The sequence below is a fragment of the Gymnodraco acuticeps genome, unplaced genomic scaffold (assembly GCF_902827175.1).
Source record: "Gymnodraco acuticeps unplaced genomic scaffold, fGymAcu1.1, whole genome shotgun sequence".
NCBI lineage: Eukaryota > Metazoa > Chordata > Actinopteri > Perciformes > Bathydraconidae > Gymnodraco > Gymnodraco acuticeps.
In genome coordinates, this window is record NW_022990396.1 from 445031 (window position 1) to 469148 (window position 24118).

At 41.3% G+C, this 24118-nt stretch overlaps 1 protein-coding gene across 4 annotated transcripts in view; it reads right to left on the bottom strand.

The window, feature by feature from the left end:
• LOC117551622 (leucine-, glutamate- and lysine-rich protein 1-like) overlaps positions 1–14699 on the bottom strand; it is a 37097-nt gene extending 22398 nt beyond the window's left edge. For 2 of the 4 annotated variants that reach the window (XM_034224555.1, XM_034224554.1), the window contains exons 1-3: positions 14569–14699; positions 4966–5043; positions 2514–2717 (exon numbers count right to left, since the gene is read on the bottom strand). Coding sequence is in view for 2 of the 4 variants with exons in the window: in XM_034224557.1 (XP_034080448.1) it covers positions 2514–2717; positions 4966–5043; positions 14569–14606 (320 nt within the window). In the remaining 2 variants the exon portion in view is untranslated. The remainder of the gene's footprint in view (positions 1–2513; positions 2718–4965; positions 5044–14568) is intronic. The other 2 variants (XM_034224557.1, XM_034224556.1) reach the window with 1 other exon arrangement.
• Between the last annotated feature and the right edge of the window lie 9419 nt (positions 14700–24118).

Sequence of the window (24118 nt, forward strand, 5' to 3'; positions counted from 1 at the left end):
GATTCAAACACAAATGCACTACCCACTGCGCCTCACGCCTCCCATAGAGATAAATTAAGAGAAGAAGACAGACAGGAAGTAAACACTAACAGGAACAACAGAAGAAGACAGACAATAAATACACACTATCAAATCAATATTGTGAGTCCACTTGTTGGTACAAGTTAGCATGTCGCCATGTAATAAGAGGGATAATGTGCAGCGAGGTGGCCATTATTGAAAAAGAACACTGACAGGAGAATCAGGTTTCCTTACTAAAGACACACAAACACACAATGACCGTTAGCCCTCCAGCCACTATAAACCCAGTTCATCTGAGGACAGCACATAGAAACATGCCTCTGTGTCTCTTTGTGTTCAACCGAGCTTTTGACATTTATTCACAAAATGAGTTCAACTGGAAAAAATATTTCAGCCTCGAGGGACAAGCTTTCATTTTCAGTGAAGTCTTCGCATTTAAATATTTGAGGATTACCTTATACTTCTGCAATTTGTTGGGAGTCAAATGGCTCATATTTTATTTATTTTTTTTACAGTATATGTAAAAAATATTTCGACATAATAATCCGACTTCTATTTCATTGCTTTTTTTTGTCCTCGCCAACAAGGAAGTAATTACAACAGATGGTAAAAAACATTTCCGAATAATAGTTGGAGCTATACATTGATTTATATATTTTGATAATTTAACATTTAAATAATCATTGTTTAGTGTAATTTATTTGAGTTAATTAAAGTCATTCTTAATGCTTTCATTCCGAAGGCAGTTGTGGGAACTGGGTGATTAAGGTATGTATTGGAGACAGGTGGAGGTGGGATTGGAGCACCAGAACGGCAAATGTTTTTTAACACAAGGAGGCCACAGAAAAGGCATCGGGGCAACAACCGTGCCATTGTACTGTTTGATATTGAATCATCTGAATAAAACTGCACACAACGACGTTCTTGCCTGGACTTTTTTTTCCTAAGTAAGATTTGTACAGTGTATTAGTACTTTTCTCAAGTAAAGGATCTGAATGCCACTGGGCACATGTAGTCAAAAAAATCAAATAGAATAACGTAATAACATGGATAAACACCCGTAAATGTGAGGTTTTTAACCCTTAGATGCACGAGTGACTGGACCCTCTTCTATAAGTGGGCCAAAAAGGACCCGTATTAGAATAATATGTGTTTTTATGCCATTTTTGTCATTTTGGTTAAGAAAAATCACTTGTATAATATTTAGTATTATATTTTGGTTCACACTAGAAATATTTTATATAAAATGTTTCTCTATTTTTATAATTTTAGAAAAAAAAATTACATTTAAAAAAAACGTTTTGAACATATTGATGCAAAGATCTTCGCTATTCTGAGACCCTCACAGCATTCCAGTCCCTTTTCAAAACTCATCTCTTCTCCTCTTGTCTACTCATAGCCCCCCCCCCCATCAATCCATGCCGGTTGATCAAGTTTGATAGTCCTATACCCCCCACCCTAACCTTCCCTTATGTTGTAAAGCGATTTTGAGTCCTTGAAAAGCCCTATACAAATATAATGTATTATTATTATTATACTGACAGGTTTCAGATCTTGCGGTGTAAAATAATCTTCCTGAGAGGTGTCCCTTGAGATGTAGTCTGTGTGGTCCACAGTGAATGTATTCCTGACAGCCACAGGTGATAAGAATCAAAGGTTCCCGTAGGATTCCATAGAAAATGCATGCGGGTCATTTTTGACCCACTTATGGAAGCTTGGGGTAGTAATACAAAAACTACAATTTCTTAAAATGTAAATTTAAAATGTGAATGGCATGATATCCAAAACATGTTTTTTGAGGAATAGCTGGAATATGAAATGATAACAAAAGTAATTACAAAGAACCTCTAAGAAAACCACCTCACCGGGTCAAAAAAGACCCACTTATGCATCTAAGGGTTAAGCAGTGTGATCCGGCCACACAGGGAGACACCTCACATAAAGCCTGGGCAGTGCTCCCAGCAGCATTAGATCCACTCCCTCTGCTCTCAGAGAGACACAGGCTCTCTGCTTCAGCACTGTCGAGAACACATTCACAGAATTCCTGCCTGCACTCACCCCGTGTCCTCTCAGGCACAAAATACTTGTAAATATTTAACATTAACAGAACTAAACAGTCTATTTCCTGACCAGAGACTCAGCACAGCCACTAGTCTGTGCTGGTGGTGTCACTGTTAGGAAAAACAAATCACTAAGGCTGCCTCCCAGTTTTAGAGTTGGAATAAAAATACAGCATCCTATCTTTGTAGAAGTTATGATATGTCCACATTAGGGATTCACTCTCATTAACACATTGAAGTCTGAAAAACTTCAGAACACGAGAAATTGGACCATCGAAGGAGCATGTGAATGCACCATTAGCCTGAGTGGAGGTTGGAGTGCCATTTTAGTTTAGAGTTATAGGTAAAGAATCCTATTAAGATAAATAAAATAAGTCTTAACAAAATAGGTAGCGTGATTTGGGGAAGAATTTAGATGTAACAATTCCTAACCTGTCTCTCCTCAGCTCCCTCGTTTCCTCCTGGGTCTTCTCCAGGGTTTCCCTCTGTCGCATCACTTCCTCTTCAGCTGCGCGGTACTTCCTGCTCATCTGTGCCTCTCTCTGCTGCCATGACGACAGCTGCTCCTGCATGGTGTCATACCTTTGTTGGCACGACAACCACATCTCGTGTTTGTCCTCCAACTTCTCTTTTAACCTGTTAGAAAAGATGCAGGATATGAGCTCAAACACTCTGCTACAGTCCATACGGTGATATCCCATTAGGAAAAGTTTCCAATTTGTATCTGTATACAGTGTGTGCATGTTTTGACAAAAACACAACACCTACAAGTACACATACTAACAACAAGGGGAGTGTGCATCATAGTTTGTTTCATAAGAAAGAACAGAGTGGTGTAGTGGTGACCTATTTTTTTAAGGCGGACCGGGAAGTAAACATTTTATACATACAGATACATTTTTTGTTAATTGCATGTTTTATTCTGAATCTGAATTTTCTAACCAAAGGTGTATGTAGTGGAGTAAAAGTAAAACAGTCTAACCTCTGACTAACCTCCCTTAGTCTACATAAGGGCTATTCAATTGGCGGCCCGCGGGCCAAATCCGGCCCCGGGGTGCTATTTACTGGCCCTTTGAGTATAATGTTAAAAAGTAATTGAGCCAGAGTGCCTTTATTCCAGAGAGGGTGTTACATTGAGAGATAGAGGGGAAGACATTGCCTGAAAACCTTGGCGGGCTCGGGTTTCGAGCCCACCTACTAGCTACTGTAGAGACAACTCCTGTCATTTATTGCATCTCTGCGTGAATGATTAGATCATTTCACCTAAATGAAATCAAATGATGTTGATGGTTAAATTAGCTTCACATGTACTGAGTTCTGAACTTGCCATTTAGATCCATAAAGGCCTTGGGGCTATGTTGTTTGATTTAATTAAACACAATATATGCACTCCACTATGCTGTTGTAGTATTAACTGTATCTGAAGCTCTTAATATGTTTGCTCATATTTCAAGCCATCTTTTTCCCGGCCCCTTGCTTTGGATCATTTTCGTCAACCGGCCCCATTCCAAACTAATTGAATAGCCCTGGACTACATAGTGCCTTTTTCAATTGATTCCAATGAGAAAACCGTGCATGCCGTTCCGAGTTGAAGTATTTCAACTTCTCAGAAAAACGCCGGTGACTGTAGAAATTGGAAGAAAAGCTTGAAGAGAGTGTGTGACTTTTGTCCTCCTTGCTCTACGACTTACAGACAGAGCGGTGAAGCGCATTCAGACAAAGTGTGAGAGCAAGAATCTTCTGGTTGATGATCATAGTGTATGTCAAATAATATATAGTAGCACAAACAGATGATAAATTCCATACTATTCTGTGTTTAACAGCGGTGATATGTTGTTTGCATATCACTTGTTTTAACAGAAACAGGCGCTATAAGGACACAGCAGGCCTTAGTTGCTCTCCACCTCTGCTCTAAGGAAAAGTTGGCCGTTAAATTGTTAAACTGGAAAATGAGGAAAAGCTACAGAGACATTCACAAAAAGCCATTTCAAAACATGGAGAGATTCACAAACCTTTCAACATAAAAGCAGCGTCTACAAAGATAGCAGGTACTTATTGATTTCTCTGAAGAAACCGAATCGTGTTGAGCAGATGCACATTGTCTTAGCATCCCATAGTCTCCAATCTTTGGACAATTTGGTGCATTTTTTGTCTCCCATTACATTTTCTTTGAGCTCTCTTCTCCCAATCTCCCCCATCCCTACTGAAATAGCCCCCACCCCCCCCATCGGAGTGCTATCATATGTTGCAATGTATAGCAGCCAAAAGGGTGAGATCAGAGACTGCTGTGTGGGAAAGGAAACAAATCGACAGTGTAATTGAACACACCAGGCTGCCAGTGGCTTAGAAAAAGAAAACCAGCAGATACCATGTAACAAAAATACACACCCAATAAACATCTAACGGCTGCACGGAAAGATGAGAGGCGGTGTGTGTGTAGATGTCCGTCTGTGGGTGTGTGTTGGTCTGGTGTTCTCCAATAGAAGTGCCTCTGTATATCTACAGTATGTGCACAGATGTGTGTGTGTGTGTGTGTGTGTGTGTGTGTGTGTGTGTGTGTGTGTGTGTGTGTGTGTGTGTGTGTGTGTGTGTGTGTGTGTGTGTGTGTGAGAAACATAAGTCCACGCCAGCTAAGGAGTGCTTCCATCTGTTGCGCCGGCCTCACACGAGACTCTCTGTTGTGTCACTGGCACTTTACGGAGCCTAAGATCTCCTCAAATGCTCCAAGAGCAGATCTCAGCTGACACTAATATCCCGCCTCTCTCTGGCAGGAAGGAGAAGTGGAGCAGAGGAAGTTGACGACGTGGAGGACAATGAGTGGGATGAGAACAGAGATTGTGGGAAAGTTGGATAAGGGAAGGGATGGGAATTTCTCACAAGATACCTGAGTAGTTTGTCCCGGTGCAGGCTCTCAGAGTGTTTCTCACGGGACAGCTGCTCCTCACTCTGTCTCCTCTGCTCCCTGGAGACACAAAGTGCACGGCATGATCACTCTTCAAGTTAGTTCAATTACGATACAGATAGGTGAGACAGCTGAAAATACAATAGTCCTTTCCTTGTACCGCCATTTTCACATTCAGGCAGGTAGAAGTATCATATTAAAGAGGACATATTATGCTCATGTTCAGGTTCATGTCAGTATTTTATTACTCTACTGCGACATGTCTCCATGCTTCAATGTTTAAAAAGCTCTTAGTTTTTCTCATACTGCCTGTGCTGCAGCACCTCTTTTCACCCTCTGTCTGAAACCAGAGCCCTGCTCTGATTGGTTAGCTGGTAGGCTCTATTGTGATTTGTCTACTGCTTAGAAATGTCCCGCCCCTTAGCCTATATCACATACAATGTGTTGGAGTGCTAGCTAAAGGAGCGTGAGTGTTACAAAGTGTTATCACGGGAGGCGTGTGGTGCAGTGGGTTGTGCGTTGGTGTTGGGATCAGGGGTCACAGGTGTCCCTGAGACACTTCACCCCAAAGTGCTCCTGCGGGGATTGTCCACAGTATTGAGTATGTAAGTCGCTTTGGATAAAAGCGTCTAACAAGTAACATGTAATGTAATATCACTATGTTACGGAAGTTAACAAAGGAGTCCAATGGAGGCGTTTCCGGCAGGGGGGGAGTGTGGGAGAGAAACTCCCTCTGGAGGGAACACAGGCCTCTTTAACACCCAGAGTATGCTTTAACAATTTCAAGCGTCATCGGAATAGTACTTGAGGAAGATTCCAAATCCATACAACAGCTTTTCTCCACTCCTACGCATGAATTTCCATGAGGAGGAAGCCTAACAATGAGGTCCTCCTCTGGGATCAGCAGAAGTTCAAGAATGCTATCTCACAAGTCCTTTGGCTTATAAAACGCCATTATTCATTTTACAACATAGCAGATTTCCGTAAGTCATTGAGGTTTTTTTTGTTGTTTTTAAAGACGCGTGCATGTGTGCAGCTATGTTTTTGAAATCACCTCTTCCTTCATGCGCAGCTGCTGCCTCGCTCTTCTGAAAGTAAATTGGAAATCAGTTTTGATTCTAATTTCTGCGTGCCATGACAGTATGAAGCACACACAAATACACACACAAACAGACTTTACCCTAACCCTCCTAACTCTGTCGGCTTCCCAGCCTAATCCCCTCTGTGGCGGCATGATCAGTTAATGTGTTTGTGTGTGTGTTTGTGCGTGTGCGTGTGCGTGTGTGTGTGTGTGTGTGTGTGTGTGTGTGTGTGTGTGTGTGTGTGTGTGTGTGTGTGTGTGTGTGTGTGTAGCTGGCTGTCTAGCTCTGTGACCTTGCAGCCACACGCAATGAGGATACAGAGTGAGAGGGCTGAGCTCACAGACAGACAATCTGTTTTCACTGCCAATCGAAAACAGACTGTTGTTTGGGAGTATTTGTACATTTTTACTAAATTAGATTCAGTAAAACAGTCTATAAATAATGTATTATATTTGTATCTGAACAGATTGTAAGTCTGGCCGGCTTTCTATGCATTTATGGTGCGTTACTAAACATCCTGGTGCTGGAGTCAGTCCACGTGTAATGATATTTGGAAGTATTTAAAATACGTTGATAACAATATATTTACAGATCAAAAGTGAAAATACAAACTACAAATATCTAGTACCTTGTGAGTACATAAATGAAATTGACATGAGTCAAATTGAAACTACATTTCATACACTACATTCAATTATTATTCAACGCACTATAAACTTGAAGTGTGGATCCCGTTGTCCCGTTTTGGCAGAGAGAGTTATTTTAAAATACGTGTTTTCTTGAAGCTGACCGGGTACTCTCATACAGCCAGCAGCTTTTCACAGCTCCAAACATCGCAGCGATATCCCAAAAATATGTTATTAGGAAAACTAATCATATATTCTGCAGATCTGCTTGTGTAGCTGAAGCACATGGTTTGTACTTTACTCACTACTGCCACTCGTCAGTCCCCCCTCTTTCTGTCCTCAAGGTCAGAGATGACATGATATCTGACTCCCAGCTGCTATTTCCACTAAGATGTATCATCTGTTCTCCCTTTTTTTTTTTAAGGTGAAGATAAAGATAAATGTGAAACAGGCGGGGGTGTTTTGGATTAAACTATAAGGCGCCGGGTTCAAAGTGCAGTCAAGTGCACCGAAGGAGTGGCGGAGCACTGGGTATTGTGCGGCTGCAGGCATGAGGTGTACATGGAAACAAGGTGAGATTGAGAAGAATCTATTATCATACATTGTCAGCGTGTCAGTGGGCGTGTTACGGGCACGTTAATAACAGGTTCTTGAGGGATTATTATATAGAGTAAAATTCTCTGCAGTATTCATGGAGATGTGACCTCAAGACGTCACTGCCTCCACTTGCAATGTAGATTAATGCATTTTAACCAATCAGAGCAACGTGTTTACGAGTGAACATGTTGGCTGTTTGCGCAAGACTTAGTCAAGGTAACCACATTGGATCTGGCGTGCGTAATCACAGCTTGACAACACGCGTCACTCAAATGACAGACTGCAGATGAGAGTTATCAGCTGTTGGAATGATACATGATGATAAGAATCAACCATGGATCTTCACTATACATTTTTGTGTAATTCACAGGCTTGGGAGTACTGGATTACATGTAATGGGATTACCTAATCAGGACACAAAAAGGAACTGTAAAAATGTAATCAGATTACTGGTGGATTACTAGCAGGATTACAATGTTAGTAAAACATGTAAAACAGCATAAGTGTGAATCTATTCGTCTACTGCCTGAATCTGCTTTATGGTTTTCACTTTCTTTGGTTCATTTGTTCTGTTTTTAATTCAGCAGGTGAACCTATATGTTCATAAAATAGTGCGTGTGAGGTTAACTGCGTGTATTAAACTAAAACGGAGCATTTTCTGTAAATTAGATTTCTTTTAACTGTAGTGTGTGCTCATGTGTTTCAGTGTTGGTGTTTAGGCTACTGCCTGAAGATAAATCATGAAAGGCAGGTTTTCCTATAAATAAAATCTCTGAGCAGAGGACACATTTTAAATCCTAAATATCTTTGTTTCTTCTTTTCTAAGGTTGCGTTGTTCTGTTGTCTTAAATAATACACTTAAAGGTAGGGTAGGTAAGAATGGAGAAACCAGCTTGAGTGCGCTAGAATTTGAAAGTACACAACCGGAAAAGATCTGCCCCTTCCTTCAGACTTCCTCACAGAGCCCCTCCTCCAACACACACGAACGCGCACATGACCAATGAGGGCACGAGATAAGTTTGTGCACAGATGGAAGGCTGACAGGCAGGTAGGCCATCCAGTTATTTTAGCCGAGCCGGCTCAGGTGATTGGTCGTGCTTTTTACAGCACTACGGCTTCCACAGATGATATATTTGTATGTATTTTTTATCAAAGCATTTAATATATTCATTGCTATCGGGATGTTAAGAGCATTCCATGGAATATAACAAAAAGTGTTTCTGAAGTGAATTACCTAACCCGCCTTTAAGTAAAAAACATCTTCATTTATTGCATTGCATTTGATATTGAAGTAATCTGAAAGTATCAGAAAGTAATTCAATTACTGTTAATAATGTGAAACTTAGATTAGATGATTTTTTTTTTAATGGTAACGGATTACATTTTTAAAGTAACCGTCACAACCCTGGTAATATAGATGTGGCCGTGGTGGGTCAAAAAATGTATCATAAATGTGGGTGTGTCTTTTTAAATTAAAGCATGGTTTGCTGATCCAGTTTGAGCACACGGTGAACAACATGATGTTTCTGTGACACCCAAATTACTAGAAACACCCTGCTGAGCCTCTCCTCCCATTGTGGTGTATGGCAAGTCACCAAAATGCCAAACAGCCACATGAGAGGGTAAAAAAACCCACTCTGCATTTTAGGAAAATACAATTTTGTGTGCAGCATGTGCTCACATGATAACAGAGGGGAAGAGAGGGAGAAACAAGAGGAGAGTTGTTTTAAGCTGAGACAGAAAGAAGAAAGACTTCCTCCTTCCTGAAGGGCTTTGAGTGATTTTTATCTAATGTGAGATAAACGGGACTGAGGTCAGGGAGGAGGTGTGTGTGTGTGTGTGTGTGTGTGTGTGTGTGTGTGTGTGTGTGTGTGTGTGTGTGTGTGTGTGTGTGTGTGTGTGTGTGTGTGTGTGTGCAAAATACAAGATCTCGTTGGAAATGAGGTCCTTGGATGCACCCTGGGATCAATAGTTGTTTAACTGCCAACAACAGTCACACACACAATGCATACTTCACACTTTAGTACACACACACACACACACACACACACACACACACACACACACACACACACACACACACGCACACGCACACACACGCACACGCACACGCACACACACACAAACACACATAGCCTTATGAAAACAAGCTGCATCACATCAGTCACATCAATGCTTTACTCTTCCTCTCTTGACCTTCACTCATTCCATCATACACTCTTTCATCTCTCCTGCCTTGCTCAGTACATCTATCCTGTCTTTCATCTCTCCCTCGCTTGCCTCTAATCCATCCTTTCAACCTGGCCCGCGTCTGTGTCGGATGATCCATGTGTTCATCCTCTGATGAAAGGATGAGCTCAACGTCTCCTGCCAATCAGGAGGCAGCAGGAAGCTTCCCGACACGTACATGTCATCCAGACGTCGCAGGGAGGGGTTAGTGAAGCTGACTATGATCCTTTTTTGACAAATGCTGTCACCAACAACCCCCTTTTTCTACCACATGCGAGGCAACCCCCGATAAAAACGTGTCAAGAATGCAAAAGATGTGTGCAAAAACGCTAATGCAGTAAAATGTCCGGTTTATTCAAGATGTGAACAAAGTCGCTCAATGTCCGGAGAAGAGAAGAAAATTGGTTAATTGTGACCCAGATTACAAACCATATATGTGCTGCTTAGAGATGTCCCGCCCCTTAGTCTATCACGCACAATGTGTTGGAGCACTAGCCAATAGAAGCGCAAGTTTTACATAGTGATGTCACTATTACAAAGTTCGAGAAATAAAACATCCAGGGGCAAAATCAAGATTAAAAAACGAGCTTAAAGATCTTGAAGATTGTTGAAGTATATGTGTGTGTGTGTGCATGTGTGTGTGCGTTTGTGTGTGTGTGTTAAGTGTCATGACAAACAAGCTGCCCTTGAGTGTCTCTGGCATGCTGATCAGATTGCACACTCGGATCAGAGGGATTCCTCAGTCCGCCCCTCAAATATGTGTGTATGTGCGTTTCCAAGGCAACGCGACTGGCGCCACAGAAAAACCCAACAGGTGCGGAAAGCCGATGTTTGATGGACGTGGGGGGGGGTCAAAGGTTGGGCGGTTGTGATGGCAACGCCTCATGCACACAAACAAACTGGTACCTTTTTTGTTCTTGGATCCGGAGAGAGGATCACATGCAAGTTTGAGAAGCTATAGAAATGATGTATGGTGAGAATAACACACACACAGGCTATGAGAGACTGTTTAAACATACGACCAATCAGAATTAACTGGACAGTGAAAGGATGGTTAGCCAATCAACTGAGACATCTCGTTTAGACCTGACTGGAGAGATTTATTTATTTCCGACTCGTGTTTCAAAAGTTCAAAACAGTCCGTAAACGAAACGTTGCAAGAAGCTCCAAACACAACGGAAACCACAGGCTTTTTATGACTGAAATGAAATTGACTTGACTTGAATTATAACAACATACAAGTATTTATGTAATATTTGCCAAAATTAAGCAAAAAGTTACAACTTCAATTAAAAGCACTAGAAAGGAGAGTTGAGTGACTCAGAAATATGTGAGCCTGTTTTCCCTCTCCTCAACCCTTGTAACACACCCGCCTCCTTATCCTGCTCCTTCACCTCCTCCCCCACTTCTCCACACACACACACCTCATCATGCAACATAGCCTTAAGGCTGATTCTCCCTATAGCATATGTCCATATGTCTGGGTGGGTCGCGTGCGACTGCAAACATCCCCTCCATCATCCCCGTCTCAGACCTGATCCCTCACACGCACGCACGCACGCACGCAAGTACGCACGCACACACACACACACACAAAAGGGCTAAGGGGAAGGGGGTCACCATGGGTTTCTTTAGTAACGGAGGGTTTTGGCTGAGCACTTTCCTTTGACTTAAACTAAGTTGACAAGCCTATCACGTACAATGTGTTGGAGCACATGCCAATAGAAGTACAAGTGTTCCGTAGTCATGTTTTTCTATCTTTCTGTAAATCAAGCTGGCCAGAGAGAGAGGAGAGAGAGGAGATGAGAGGGGGAGAGAGAGAGAGAGAGAGAGAGAGAGAGAGAGAGAGAGAGAGAGAGAGAGAGAGAGAGAGAGAGAGAGAGAGCATAATCAGTCATCTTTAAAGGTCAAAAACAAAGACAAAAGAATTAGGAGGGAAAAAGAGTGACTGATGAGGAGGTTAAAGAGGAAGAAGGAGGACACATTAGTGAGTCTGTCAGGTCAAGTAGTCCTTTAATGTTGTGATTATCAGATAGCAGCAACATTTAACATGTACTCCCTCTATGAGTAGGAGGACGTGTGTGTTCTTGTCTGTTTTTGTGTGTATGCTTTTCAAGTGGTTAATTTCTTCAGATCCAGAATGAGGTCACTGCAACACGATTAAAAAAGCATCCTCTTTCCTCCGCTTAAGAATAACACTATATCTCAGAACGGGAGACATGTGCAAACATTTTTGAGTGTTCAGTGAAAACAAGTGTCAGGAGATGACCCAATATGGAATCATTTATCCATCTGGAGTTTTTGGGAGTATATCAACTTCAACCTTTCTAAATAGATTGCAAAACTTGACCTCAACAGTGATTAGCTCAGTGTTCTCCTGCTTGTGATAACAGTAGATAAGAGGTCGTTACAGACACGGTTGTACATTGGCCTTTTCTTCCAAACTAAAAACATGTGATGTTCCTGTGCTGAGCCATCATTTATCCAAGACTCCTATTATCCTTAAGGTCAACTTGACCCTTTCATTGTTTAAAATCTCAAAAATAAGTACTTAACATCGTTTTGGGGATAACTGGGTAAACACGGGTTGTCTCCATGTGACTGCTTTACTTACTTTACAGATTCATATGTTTTACTCAAAATACCAAACAGATCGCCCATGCCTCATATATCCCTCTATTTCACTTCCTGTTTGAAAAGTGCTAATTTTGGGTATAAAGCTTTAAAAAAAAAAAAAATGATAGAAAAAAAAGGGAGGGAGGGGGCTGAGCTCATGCGGGAGATTCTACCGGCAGATACTGCGGTGATGAAACGCCATATCATGGATTATCAAGGATTCTTTCTGAAACAGTATGGAGCTCAAAGGCTTTCTCTCTTGCCGGTTACACCACAAGGTGAGTTCCCTTTTACTTCCTGCTTCTTCACACACATGCTCTCCAGTACAGGTTAGCTCTGAGTGTTAGCGATGCTAATGTAAACACCGACCATATTACGTCCAAAACAGTCGGGTATTGTTTCTGATAGCAACATTTCTGATAGGGCCGTGGGTGTAAAGCCAGCCTACATTTCCGATATCACGTCATATCGGACGCAAATCTGGATCAGCTCCGTTTTTAGAGATTTGGGTACGGAGGAAAAGAGAGAGGGTTTTATTTTCTGACGCTGCGTGAGTTCCCCGACACACATCTTTATGTATACAAGACATCAAAAAGTGCATTTTGCATGATAGGTCCCCTTTAAGTTAGCGCCACATTCACCACCTGTGATGAACACATGAATGCATCAATAATGAAAGATAAATGCTCACAACGACAGTGCTAACGTCATCATGTTTAGCAGTTACATGTTTGTCATGTTCACATTCTCAGTACTTAGTTCTTTAGCATGCTAATGTTTTCTAATCTGGGGCACAATTATGCTAATTTTCAGGTTCTTATTTGTATTTTGTTTCTCTCCTGAGACATAAAATAATGTATGATGATCTATATAATTGGTTTGATATTTAAAGAGGCATTATTCTGCTAAATTTGAAGTTCATATATGTATTGTGTTCCTCTACTGTGACATGTCTCCATGCTTCAATGTTCAAAAAGCTCTTTATTTTTTTTATTTTTGCTGCAGCACCTCTTTTCACCCTCTGTCTGAAACCAGAGCCCAGTCTGCTCTGATTGGTGAGCTGGCCGGCTGTGTTGTGATTGGTCAACCATTAGGAGATGTCCTCACGTTGAATGTGTAACCCCTCGATTCCACCGGGTCCGTCTGCGTCGCGTCACGGCTGCGCCGCGGTTTTGGTCCGGCCCCCTCCAGTGTCATACTCAACCGGGCGCGTTTCAGAAGCATTTCAGAAGCGGAGCGTCTTGCCTGCCGGCTCGCAGTTGTTGTTGATTTGGGCATATTTCCTGGACAGGCTACTTTGTACAGACAAAGTTAATAATAATTGTAATAGTCCAGTTATAAACGACATGAATCAAAGATGTGTTGCTGTATTTTAGTGGTAAAAAAAATATTCATCATGATAATTATTCTATATATCATCATTTTCACAGTGCCTGTAAACCGGAGGAGAACGCTGGCATTTCTCCTACTTGAAAGACTACGGAGGGATATGTTCTGCAAAATTAGTTTATTTTGGGGATGGGCCGGAGGCTCTGACCGGTCCATCCCTGCCCGGAGCCTCTGCAACGCGTCGCGTCGAAAAATAGACTTCAATCCTATTTTGAGCGGAGCCCAGCACCGACACGCTTCTGGGACGCTTCTGAGCCGTAAAGCATCGCGTCTGGTGGAATAGCACCCATTGACGAGAGTGGCCGCGACCTTGGCGAACGCCGCGGCGCAGCCGCAACGCGGCCTTAACGCGACGCAGACGGACCCGGTGGAATCGAGGGGTTAGAGTGCTAACCAATAGAAGCGCTGTTACATAGTGATGTAAGGTATGTGTGGGAGAAAAACTTTGGGATCTTGGCCTTTGCAGACCATTTACATGTGAACCAATAGTTGTCAAGACATTTCACAACATGTCAACCTCATGGTGGCGCTAGAGGAAAAGTCAGCAGGATTCATCCATCACTATGTGTTCAGGATGTGTGTGTGTGTGTGTGTGTGTGTGTGTGTGTGTGTGTGTGTGTGTGTGTGTGTGTGTGTGTGTGTGTACATCTGTGCCCGCAGGTCCAGGTGAAAATTAAAACAAAATTGCAAAAAGTTTAAAACTAATAGAGCTTCTTAATCAGCATATTTTCAGAAGCCACAGGGGCATATTAGTTCCCTAAACCCCTGACTAGACCTCTGTGTGAGTGTATACAAGTCCAATCCTCTGTTGTTGCAGCTTAGCGGGCTCAGTATGTGGAACGTGAGCATTTCCTGGTTCGGGCGGCGCCCGTGGTGCTGTTTGAATGGTTTGATTGGTTGAGGAAAATTATACGGAGAGCCAAGCCCTGCGGTGAACTGTTCTTCACCGGACATTCTCCACATACCAAGATCCACCTGCGTCCCCATCTGTGCATCTGCATGTTTTTAGTAAATGTGTGTGTTGCCAAATACATGTAGACACTTACATCAGCTGCTGAGTTAGGCGCTCTTCCTCTTCTCTCATTTTCTGCAACTCCACACTGGAATGCTTCAGCTCCCCTGTCAGCACTGCACACACACATTCACATAGATTACAAAGCTTGTCACCAGAGGTTACACGGTATAATTTACAGACAGAGACAGACAGGTACAGTAGGCAGAGCTTTTCAATCACATTGGTACTTCACACATGTAGGAAACCCTAAACCACATGAAACTATCTGTGACAGCAGGATTGGAAGGAGGAACAAAACAAGAGGAACAAACGAGAGACAGAATTTCCAGACAGAAACCTGAGAGAAGCTCAAACAAGAGCTGGAGAAGGCTTGAAAAAAAAGGTGGGGTTTTGAGACACAAGCGAGCTGTTGAAAATGAAAAGGCCAGGGGGAGCAGAAGGGGAGTGTGTTGAAAATAAGGGAGTATGAGGGAGTTTGTGCTCAAGGGAAATCGTGAAACTGAACACCTCTGATTATTGTTGTGTGTCTGACATAAAGTAGCTGCTACTGTTTCCTCCCTTCACTGTCTGTCTGTCCATTTCCACCTCAAAAAGGTGCGTACAACTTGCAATGCAAAAAGATACCATGAGCAGGATCTGTGATCGTGAAGAGACTTGACTAACAATATTGATTTAAAATAAAAAAATTGATTTAAAAATGGTAGTATTGCTTCCTCTAGGATAAAATAGTCACTGCGTTCACTTGAATGTTTACTTCCTGTCTACTTCTGTTATTTCTCTGACGTCCAGCTCTCTGTCTTTTAACCTCTCCTTCTCCTCTTTTTCTTTCCTTAACCTGGGACAGTTTAGCCATGATGAATCCAAAGTTTCGTTTTCTCCAAAAATATAAAAATACATATTTAAAAAGTATTCCACTGTGTTTTCTGATGGATGAAAGCAAACGTTTGTGGTCCACAGCTGACGTTATATTCTTTCTGCGGATTGATATGACAGCACATAGTCCCTTGATAAGCGCGTCCTACTTAGCAACAGTATACTATTGAAAATGTCTGTCAAGAAATGTCCAAATTGACAAATCAGAATTGAGTATTCAACTAATTTGAGTAAGCATGTAGTCGGCTTTATATTAATACATTTAATTTATATAGCGCTTCTCATCTGCCAAGACAAATCTCGAAGTGCTATATGTCAAATGTCTCCTTGCTTGAATCTGAACCTGCTTTTATATTCAATGGTAGGTAGCGTCCTTTTGCTGCACGTTCATCTGGTTTCCAGGCTGGTGAATGCATTTCTTAAAAAACAGACCTGGAAGAAATGCCTAACTGCAATATTTAAGTCCTGTGTCAGGCCAAAATGTATCACAGTGTAGCGCTGGACCTGCTGCAGCTGAGGGCAGGAGTAGATATCACGCAAGAGAAAAGCACTTAAGTACCAGGTCTGAATAGTTAATAACTAAAGACACGCCACGATTTTCAGGAAACACCACTTTTGTTTTGCAGGTAACTGTCTCTGGTAGAAATATCTGATTACAGGCTTCTGTCTTCTTATAAGTGGAAAACTCAAACATTCAAAATTGTCTGAATCAAGATTTATTTCCACTATCTTCAACAGTAGTCAGATCTAGTGTTTTGGCAATGTTCACAGCTAAGAACAATATCATTAAGCAGGATCCATGTTACGTTTTTAGGACAAACCCGTTGATTTGCATGAAGCACGGATAAAGCACAGGCATTTATCAGTTAGTGTACACAATTATATTGAGTAAAACTAAAGTGTATCCGGCCAATTAGACATGTGATAGATGGTAAGTTAAATCTACCAGTTGTATGAGAGCACCACATTTAGCATCAGTCATACTGATATGGTACAAAATGCAGTCAAATGCCCAATTCTTCGATACTGTTAAGCTACTATCTTAGCTCTGATGCTTGCTGGGACTTCACTGAGCCCACGAGTGTGGATCAGTCTCCCTGACGACCTGAGGGCAACTTACTCTTAGCTTTTAATTTAATTGTATTTATTCTTATTTTATTTATTCTTGTTTTATCCAGTCCTGTGTTGGTTTTAAGTGTTCCTATGAATCACAAAGCTGTGTTAATACCTTGTAAGTGGAGGTGATATTGTTTTCATTTTTTAAGCACCCTATGTTACCTTTGTGATTGAAAAGAAAGCTATATAAATAAAGTTTGATTTTATTTGATATTAACATTTGTAAAAGTACCTTCCCTTGCTGTTATACAAAACAAAAAAAACAAAAAAGCCGGCAGACGGTTCCATGTGGGTGTTAAGTTGTTTGCATGGCTAGCAATCAATCAATCAATCAATGTTTATTTATATAGCCCAATATCACAAATGTTACACTTGTCTCAGTGGACTTCACAGTTTGTACAGAATATCAGTATGACAATACGACACCCTCTGTCCTTAGACCCTCACACCGTACAAGGAAAAACTTCCGGAGAAAACCCACAGTTTAAAGGGGAACATGGGAGAAACCTCAGGGAGAGCAACAGAGGAGGGATCCCTCTCCCAGGACGGACAGACGTGCAATAGATGCCGTGTGTAAATTGAAAAGATAATACATTTGCAACATAGGTAGTCCAAATGTTTGGAAATGCATGTGTGTATAATAGGAAGATGAATCCACGAGGATATCCATCCAGGACCTATGATCCAGGACCACAGCCACGACTCAAGATCCAGGGCTCGCGATCCAGGACACAGGACCGCAGGATCATCCATGACTCCGGATCCCGGCGTATATAGCAGTGTGGGTAGTGGGTCAAATTATGTGTGTGTGTGTGTGTGTGTCTTTGTGTGTGTTTGTGTGAGTGAGTGTGTGTGTGTGTGTGTGTGTGTGTGTATGTGTGTGTGTGTGTGTGTGTGTGAGTGAGTGTGTATGTGTGTTTGTGTGTGTGTGTGTGTGGTGTGTATGTATGTGTGTGTGTGTGCGTGTGTGTGTGTGTGTGTGTGTGTGTCTTTGTGTGTGTTTGTGTGAGTGAGTGTGTGTGTGTGTCTTTGTGTGTGTGTGTATGTGTGTTTGTGTGAGTGTGTGTGGTGTGTGTGTGTGTGTGTGTGTGTGTGTGTGTGTGTGGTGTGTGTGTGTGTGTGTGTGTGTGTTGTGTGTGTGTGTGTGTTTGTGTGAGTGAGTGTGTGTCTACTGTATGTTGAGAGAGTGCCTGTGAAGGTCCTCCAGCACTCTGGACGGCTCTCAAACTGATCCAGTAATGTCAGCCTGACATTTGTGAGATTTTGTTTTCCACGCTCTCTCTTTCTCCCTCATATTGTCTTTCCTCCTTCTCTCCACTGTCTCTCTCCTCTCAATCTTTCTTCATCAATTGTCCCTCTTCCTCTCTGTGGCTATATTTCTCTCTCCCTCCCCTCTCTTTCTCTCTTGCTCTCTCAGCAGGAAGAGGGGAGTGTGGGAGTTTCAGCTCAAAGCGGCAATACACCGATAATTGCTTTCTGGTCACCGTGACATGACAAAGTCCGCCAGGGTAAGGCAACACATACACACTAACACACACTCAATTTTCCGACACTCAGAAACTCAAACAGACTCACACAATAAAAACAACACCGGTGAAATCATCAGCAGAGAACCACTTGCAGAAAGACCAGAAAACACACAGTAACAGACATGTCCAAACAGAATTAGTTATATAAAAACTTGATAGACTTGTAAACAGCCTGTCTGACGTTCTCTCCAGAGCTTCCATTATGTGTCACAGTGCTTACCTATGATAGATGTAGAAAGAGATCTGGATACAGCGCTGGAGGCGGGGCCCTGTTTATTGTTATGAAAGTTGCTCAGTGGCGCATGAAACCAAAACTCGAGAACGAAACTACCCGTATCTTCCTACGATATCCCGCATCCACTCATAGAGCGGAGGATGCAGACTTGCGTTTGATTCCGTCAAAAGAAGGGAGAGAGACAATTACTCTATTTTAGGACATTTTACAACTTAAGGCATTATGATTTAAGTAAAGGCTATTCAAGAGTTCATCCTGGCAAGTTCCTTTACGTAAAAAGTTACAGCTAGCTTGACACCAAGGTTTGGTAAGAGTTTATAGTATTGTTCCTGGGCAGGTAACTTGGAGTGATGCAGTTGAAGTATTATCAAGTCAATCTCAGCATATCTTTGACTTATTGTCCAGTCCTGAGTAATGAAACACTGAGGAAGGTTTTTAGTGGAGTGAATATCTGATAACTTATATATTTACGGCAACATCATCACCAGAATTAGCCATGTTTCCATGCATTGACACAGCAATACAACAGGAAACAGTCCTTGTTAAACAATCTGATTGGTTGTAGACTAATCTTTGTAAGTTTTGTTTTATTGTGTTCCTTAAATTATGCTCTGGTGCTTTTATGACTTCTTAAAATGTGGGCTCATTGATCATTGTACGCCTCATATATGAATGTGTTATTGTTTTGTCAAGCATGTGTGACTTTGTCTGCGAAAAGCGCTTTATAAATACACTTTACTTACTTACTTACTAATCTAAAAGCATCCATTATTCTCAATGATTTCATAAGTGAGGCTCAGATGTTTATCATTAGCTTTTAGATACCATAAGGCAAAAGCATGGATACTTGGAAGACAAAGAAATGCTAATGACAAACAAGTCTCAGCTAAAACTAGCAAACTGATATTGTAGGGTTCAGTGAAAACACGAAAATCAAAAAGAGATGTCGGTGTCACATGAAAGAAAATATATCTTAGTATTGCATAACATATGAATAGAAAGGGCTATATATTGTATATACATTTTCAGACTTTAAATCAACAAATGACTGTGAATAGATTCCAAGAAGGAAGTACCACAAACTGATTTTCTATGTTCTGCACTAACATAAACTATAAATCAAACGGAGACACACCCGGCGCCTCAGGTATGCTGAGATTTACATGATATGAGTCAATGTAAAGTGAGCTCACTGTAACTACACTCTGTAAATCACTTTCGCAGTAACCTATTAACACCTGGGAATTCTTACGAGAGACTATATAACTATAATATCACATTCTTCCGTGGTCGGAAACCACAAACATTTTTGGGTGTCTGCCTAGTTTGTTATGTGCAATAAAAGCACTTCTATACCACAGAACATTTGTAAAAGTGCACGATTGGAGAGAGTGGAGAAAATACTTTGGAATGTACCATTTGTCCTCCCAGAGAGAAAGTAGTGCCCAACTAACAAAGGAACATGTTTTATAACAATATAGCTCTTACTTGGACAAAACAGAGAATTTATTTTCTCCATCCCTGGGCGAGTAGACCGGCTCTTCTCCTGTTTTTTACATCTGTGATTTAGAGTGCTCAAAGATTGTAGGTCAACCTTTTGAGAAACGATGAATCAGCCGACCATAACAACATACTAACATTGTCTCTGGATATTAACTGTTTCCATCCAGATACATGGTCGCACAATTTAATGAAGTTCAACTGAAGCCTCTTTGTGCACCATTTCATCCTTAAATTAAATACAGTTAAATCCCAGGTCAAATGTACGTTAGAGTGTCTTGAACATATTGTTTTCAATGATGGTTATAGTTTGTTAAATGTCTGTTTCCTTGTCACTTGTCTTAAAATGTGTCCTAGTTTTTGATGTTGCAAATGGAGCTGCTTCTGATGCAAGAACCATTTCAGAGTCAATAGTTAAGTAGCAATTATAAAATAAAATTTCTTCATAAAAAACACTGAACTTCGATGAATATTATTTTGTATTATTCATTTTTATTTTCCTTTTACTCTCGAACTCCCTCTTATTAATAAATATACATATATTGTTCTATACTACAGTGGGGCAAAAAAGTATTTAGTCAGCCACCAATTGTGCAAGTTCTCCCACTTAAAAAAGATGAGAGAGGCCTGTAATTTTCATCCTAGGTACACTTCAACTATGAGAGACAGAATGGGGGGAAAGAATCCAGGAAATCACATTGTAGGATTTTTTAATGAATGAATTGGTAAATCCCTCGGTAAAATAAGTATTTGGTCACCTACAAACAAACAAGATTTCTGGCTCTCACAGACCTGTAACTTCTTCTTTAAGAGCCTCCTCTGTCCTCCACTTGTTAACTGTATTAAATGGCAACCTGTTTGAACTCGTATCAGTATAAAAAGACACCTGTCCACAACCTCAAACAGTCACACTCCAAACTCCACTATGGCCAAGACCAAAGATCTGTCAAAGGATACCAGAAACAAAATTGTAGACCTGCACCAGGCTGGGAAGACTGAATCTGCAATAGGTAAGCAGCTTGGTGTGAAGAAATCAACTGTGGGAGCAATTATTAGAAAATGGAAGACATACAAGACCACTGATAATCTCCCTCGATCTGGGGCTCCGACGCAAGATCTCACCCCGTGGGGTCAAAATGATCACAAGAACGGTGAGCAAACATCCCAGAACCACACGGGGGGGCCTAGATCAATGACCTGCAGAGAGCTGGGACCAAAGTAACAAAGGCTACCATCAGTAACACACTACGCCGCCAGGGACTCAAATCCTGCAGTGCCAGACGTGTCCCCCTGCTTAAGCCAGTACATGTCCAGGCCCGTCTGAAGTTTGCTAGAGAGCATTTAGATCAGGGGTCTCCAACCTTTCTTCATCTGAGAGCTACTTTGAAAAAATGAAAGTGGCCAAGAGGTACTTGCATCACATCGCTTACATTTATTCATATAGCACTCATCAGTTGAATTAAGCTATACTTTTGTACACGTGTGAAATTGCAATACCTAAAGCTTATCACAAATCTTAACTTCACATCAAGGTCCAAGAAAACGAAAATGTCTCACATATTATTATGACCCAAGTAAGTAAGTAAGTAAGTCACTGAAAATGCACATAAATGTCCTTAATCACCACCTGACAAGCATTGTATACACTTATGGTCAAATAAGTGCAATTCACTCTTTTTTACAGTTAGTGAGATGAATGGCAGCTGCATGGAGTCCACCATAGAGGTGTATGCTGGAGTGTACCCACTTAGGTTCACTCTAATAGAGTCATTTGAATGTTGATCAGTCAGTCTTGTTCTGTATTTAGATTTCATGACATTCATGCCAGAAAAAGCTGCTTCACAAAAGTCTGTAGAACAGAACCAAATAAAGCAGACATTTTCAGTGCTGCTTGGTGAATGTTCTTATAGTTCTCTGGGTCTACAAGGCTCCAGAAATGTTGTGAGTTTGCTAAGACTTAAACTGAACATGATTTTGGAGATTTATAACCTCCATCTCCATCTCCACAGGATTAACACTGAAACAGTTCAGCCATCTTTTTCATCTTCTTCTTCGTCTTGACATTAAATTATAAACCATAATAAATCAAGTGTATAGGTCTAGCCTCCCTATATCTGTGTGTGAAATTGTTCCATCCTCAAAAACAAAAAAACTAATACTTCTGCAGTCTAGCTGCAGCTTCTAGCAACGGTCTTCTGTTAAAAAAAGGACACTGAATGTCCTGAATGTGGCCATCACACCACATGGACTTGAGTCTGAACACAGCAGGCAGGAGTATTTATAACAGCATTATAAAAACAAAAATACTGCATGTGGGTGGCACACTCACATTCTCTGTCTTACTGTTACATAAATCCCATGAATGTATGAGACTAAGTTAGCTTCATCATATCTCAATCAGTGATTAAGTGAATAATAAAGTTTCTATCGGGGTCACTATCAGCATGTCACTCATTATTTTTCAGGGAGGGGGCGGGGTTTGGAGGAACGGAGAGGGAGACGGTGATCGCGGAAGCTTTCCTCCTGCCTCTTCACAAACTTTACACAAGTACAGTATTTTATCAACTGACAATAGCAAGAGGACATTCATAACTCTGCAATCCAAAGACTTGATTAAATCCACCAAAAACCTGACATGACGATAACGAGTGTGTTTTCAAAAAACACAAATCCCTCCCTGTGTGTCTCTGAGCCGCAGCGACAGGGTCTGATTCAGAGCGGTCATTCTGCTGTTGGTTTCTGGACTGGTGTTGCTGGAGAAAGCAGACTGGTCCGTGTGCGGTGTCGCTGTGCCGCTGTCACGTCTGTTCCTTGATCACTGCGTCACGGACTAATTTGATATTCGTGTGTGACAGAAACAATTCTAAATGAAAAAAACGCTTATTGTCCAGCCGCGGTCCGAAAAATCAAGAAGCAACCTTACTACGCTATAATCGATAATCGAAGCTACTGAAAATCTTCCCAGCGAGCTACCGGTAGCTCGCGATCGACGTGTGGAGAGCCCTGATTTAGATGATCCAGAAGAGAATTGGGAGAATGTCATATGGTCAGATGAAACTAAAATATAACTTTTTGGTAAAAACTCAACTAGACGTGTTTGGAGGAGAAAGAATGCTGAGTTGCATCCAAAGAACACCATACCTACTGTGAAACATGGGGGTGGAAACATCATGCTTTGGAGCTGTTTTTCTGCAAAGGGACCAGGACGACTGATCCGTGTAAAGGAAAGAATGAATGGGGCCATGTATCGTGAGATTTTGAGTGACAACCTCATTCCATCAGCAAGGGCATTGAAGATGAAACGTGGCTGGGTCTTTCAGCATGACAATGATCCCAAACACACCGCCCGGGCAACAAAGGAGTGGCTTCGTAAGAAGCATTTCAAGGTCCTGGAGTGGCCTAGCCAGTCTCCAGATCTCAACCCCATAGAAAATCTTTGGAGGGAGTTGAAAGTCCGTGTTGCCCAGCGACAACCCCAAAACATCACTGCTCTAGAGGAGATCTGCATGGAGGAATGGGCCAAAATACCAGCAACAGTGTGTGAAAACCTTGTGAAGACTTACAGAAAACGTTTGACCTCTGTCATTGCCAACAAAGGGTATATAACAAAGTATTGAGATGAACTTTTGTTATTGACCAAATACTTATTTTCCACCATCAATTCTTTAAAAATCAGACTATGTGATTTTCTGGATTTGTTTTCTCATTCTGTCTCATAGTTGAGGTATACCTAGGATGGAAATTACAGGCCTCTCTCATCTTTTTAAGTGGGAGAACTTGCACAATTGGTGGCTGACTAAATACTTTTTTGCCCCACTGTATATATCTTTATTTTCCTTGTGCACTTGGATTTAAGGTTTAGAAGTATTTCTTAGTTTTATGTAAAAACATTGGTTTGTATTCTGATCGAAGAAACAGCTATGGACAAGTAAGGAAAAAGTAAGGGGAAAAAAGACATGGAGACAGTGCTGGACTGGGGGGAGGGATGCAAAGGAAAACTCTTACTGAGAACTTATTTAAATGTTTTTTTTTTAATTGCTACTGTCAAACACACACACCAACTAACACACACATACAGTACAAAATAACACACAAACTAACACATACATACAGTACAAACTAGCACACACATACAGTACAAACTAACACACAAGCTAACACACACATACAGTACAAACTAGCACACACATACAGTACAAACTAACACACACATACAGTACAAACTAACACACACACATACAGTACAGTACAAACGAACACACACATACAGTACAAACTAACACACACATACAAAGTTAGCTTCTGGGTAAAAAGATACCGTACAGTGT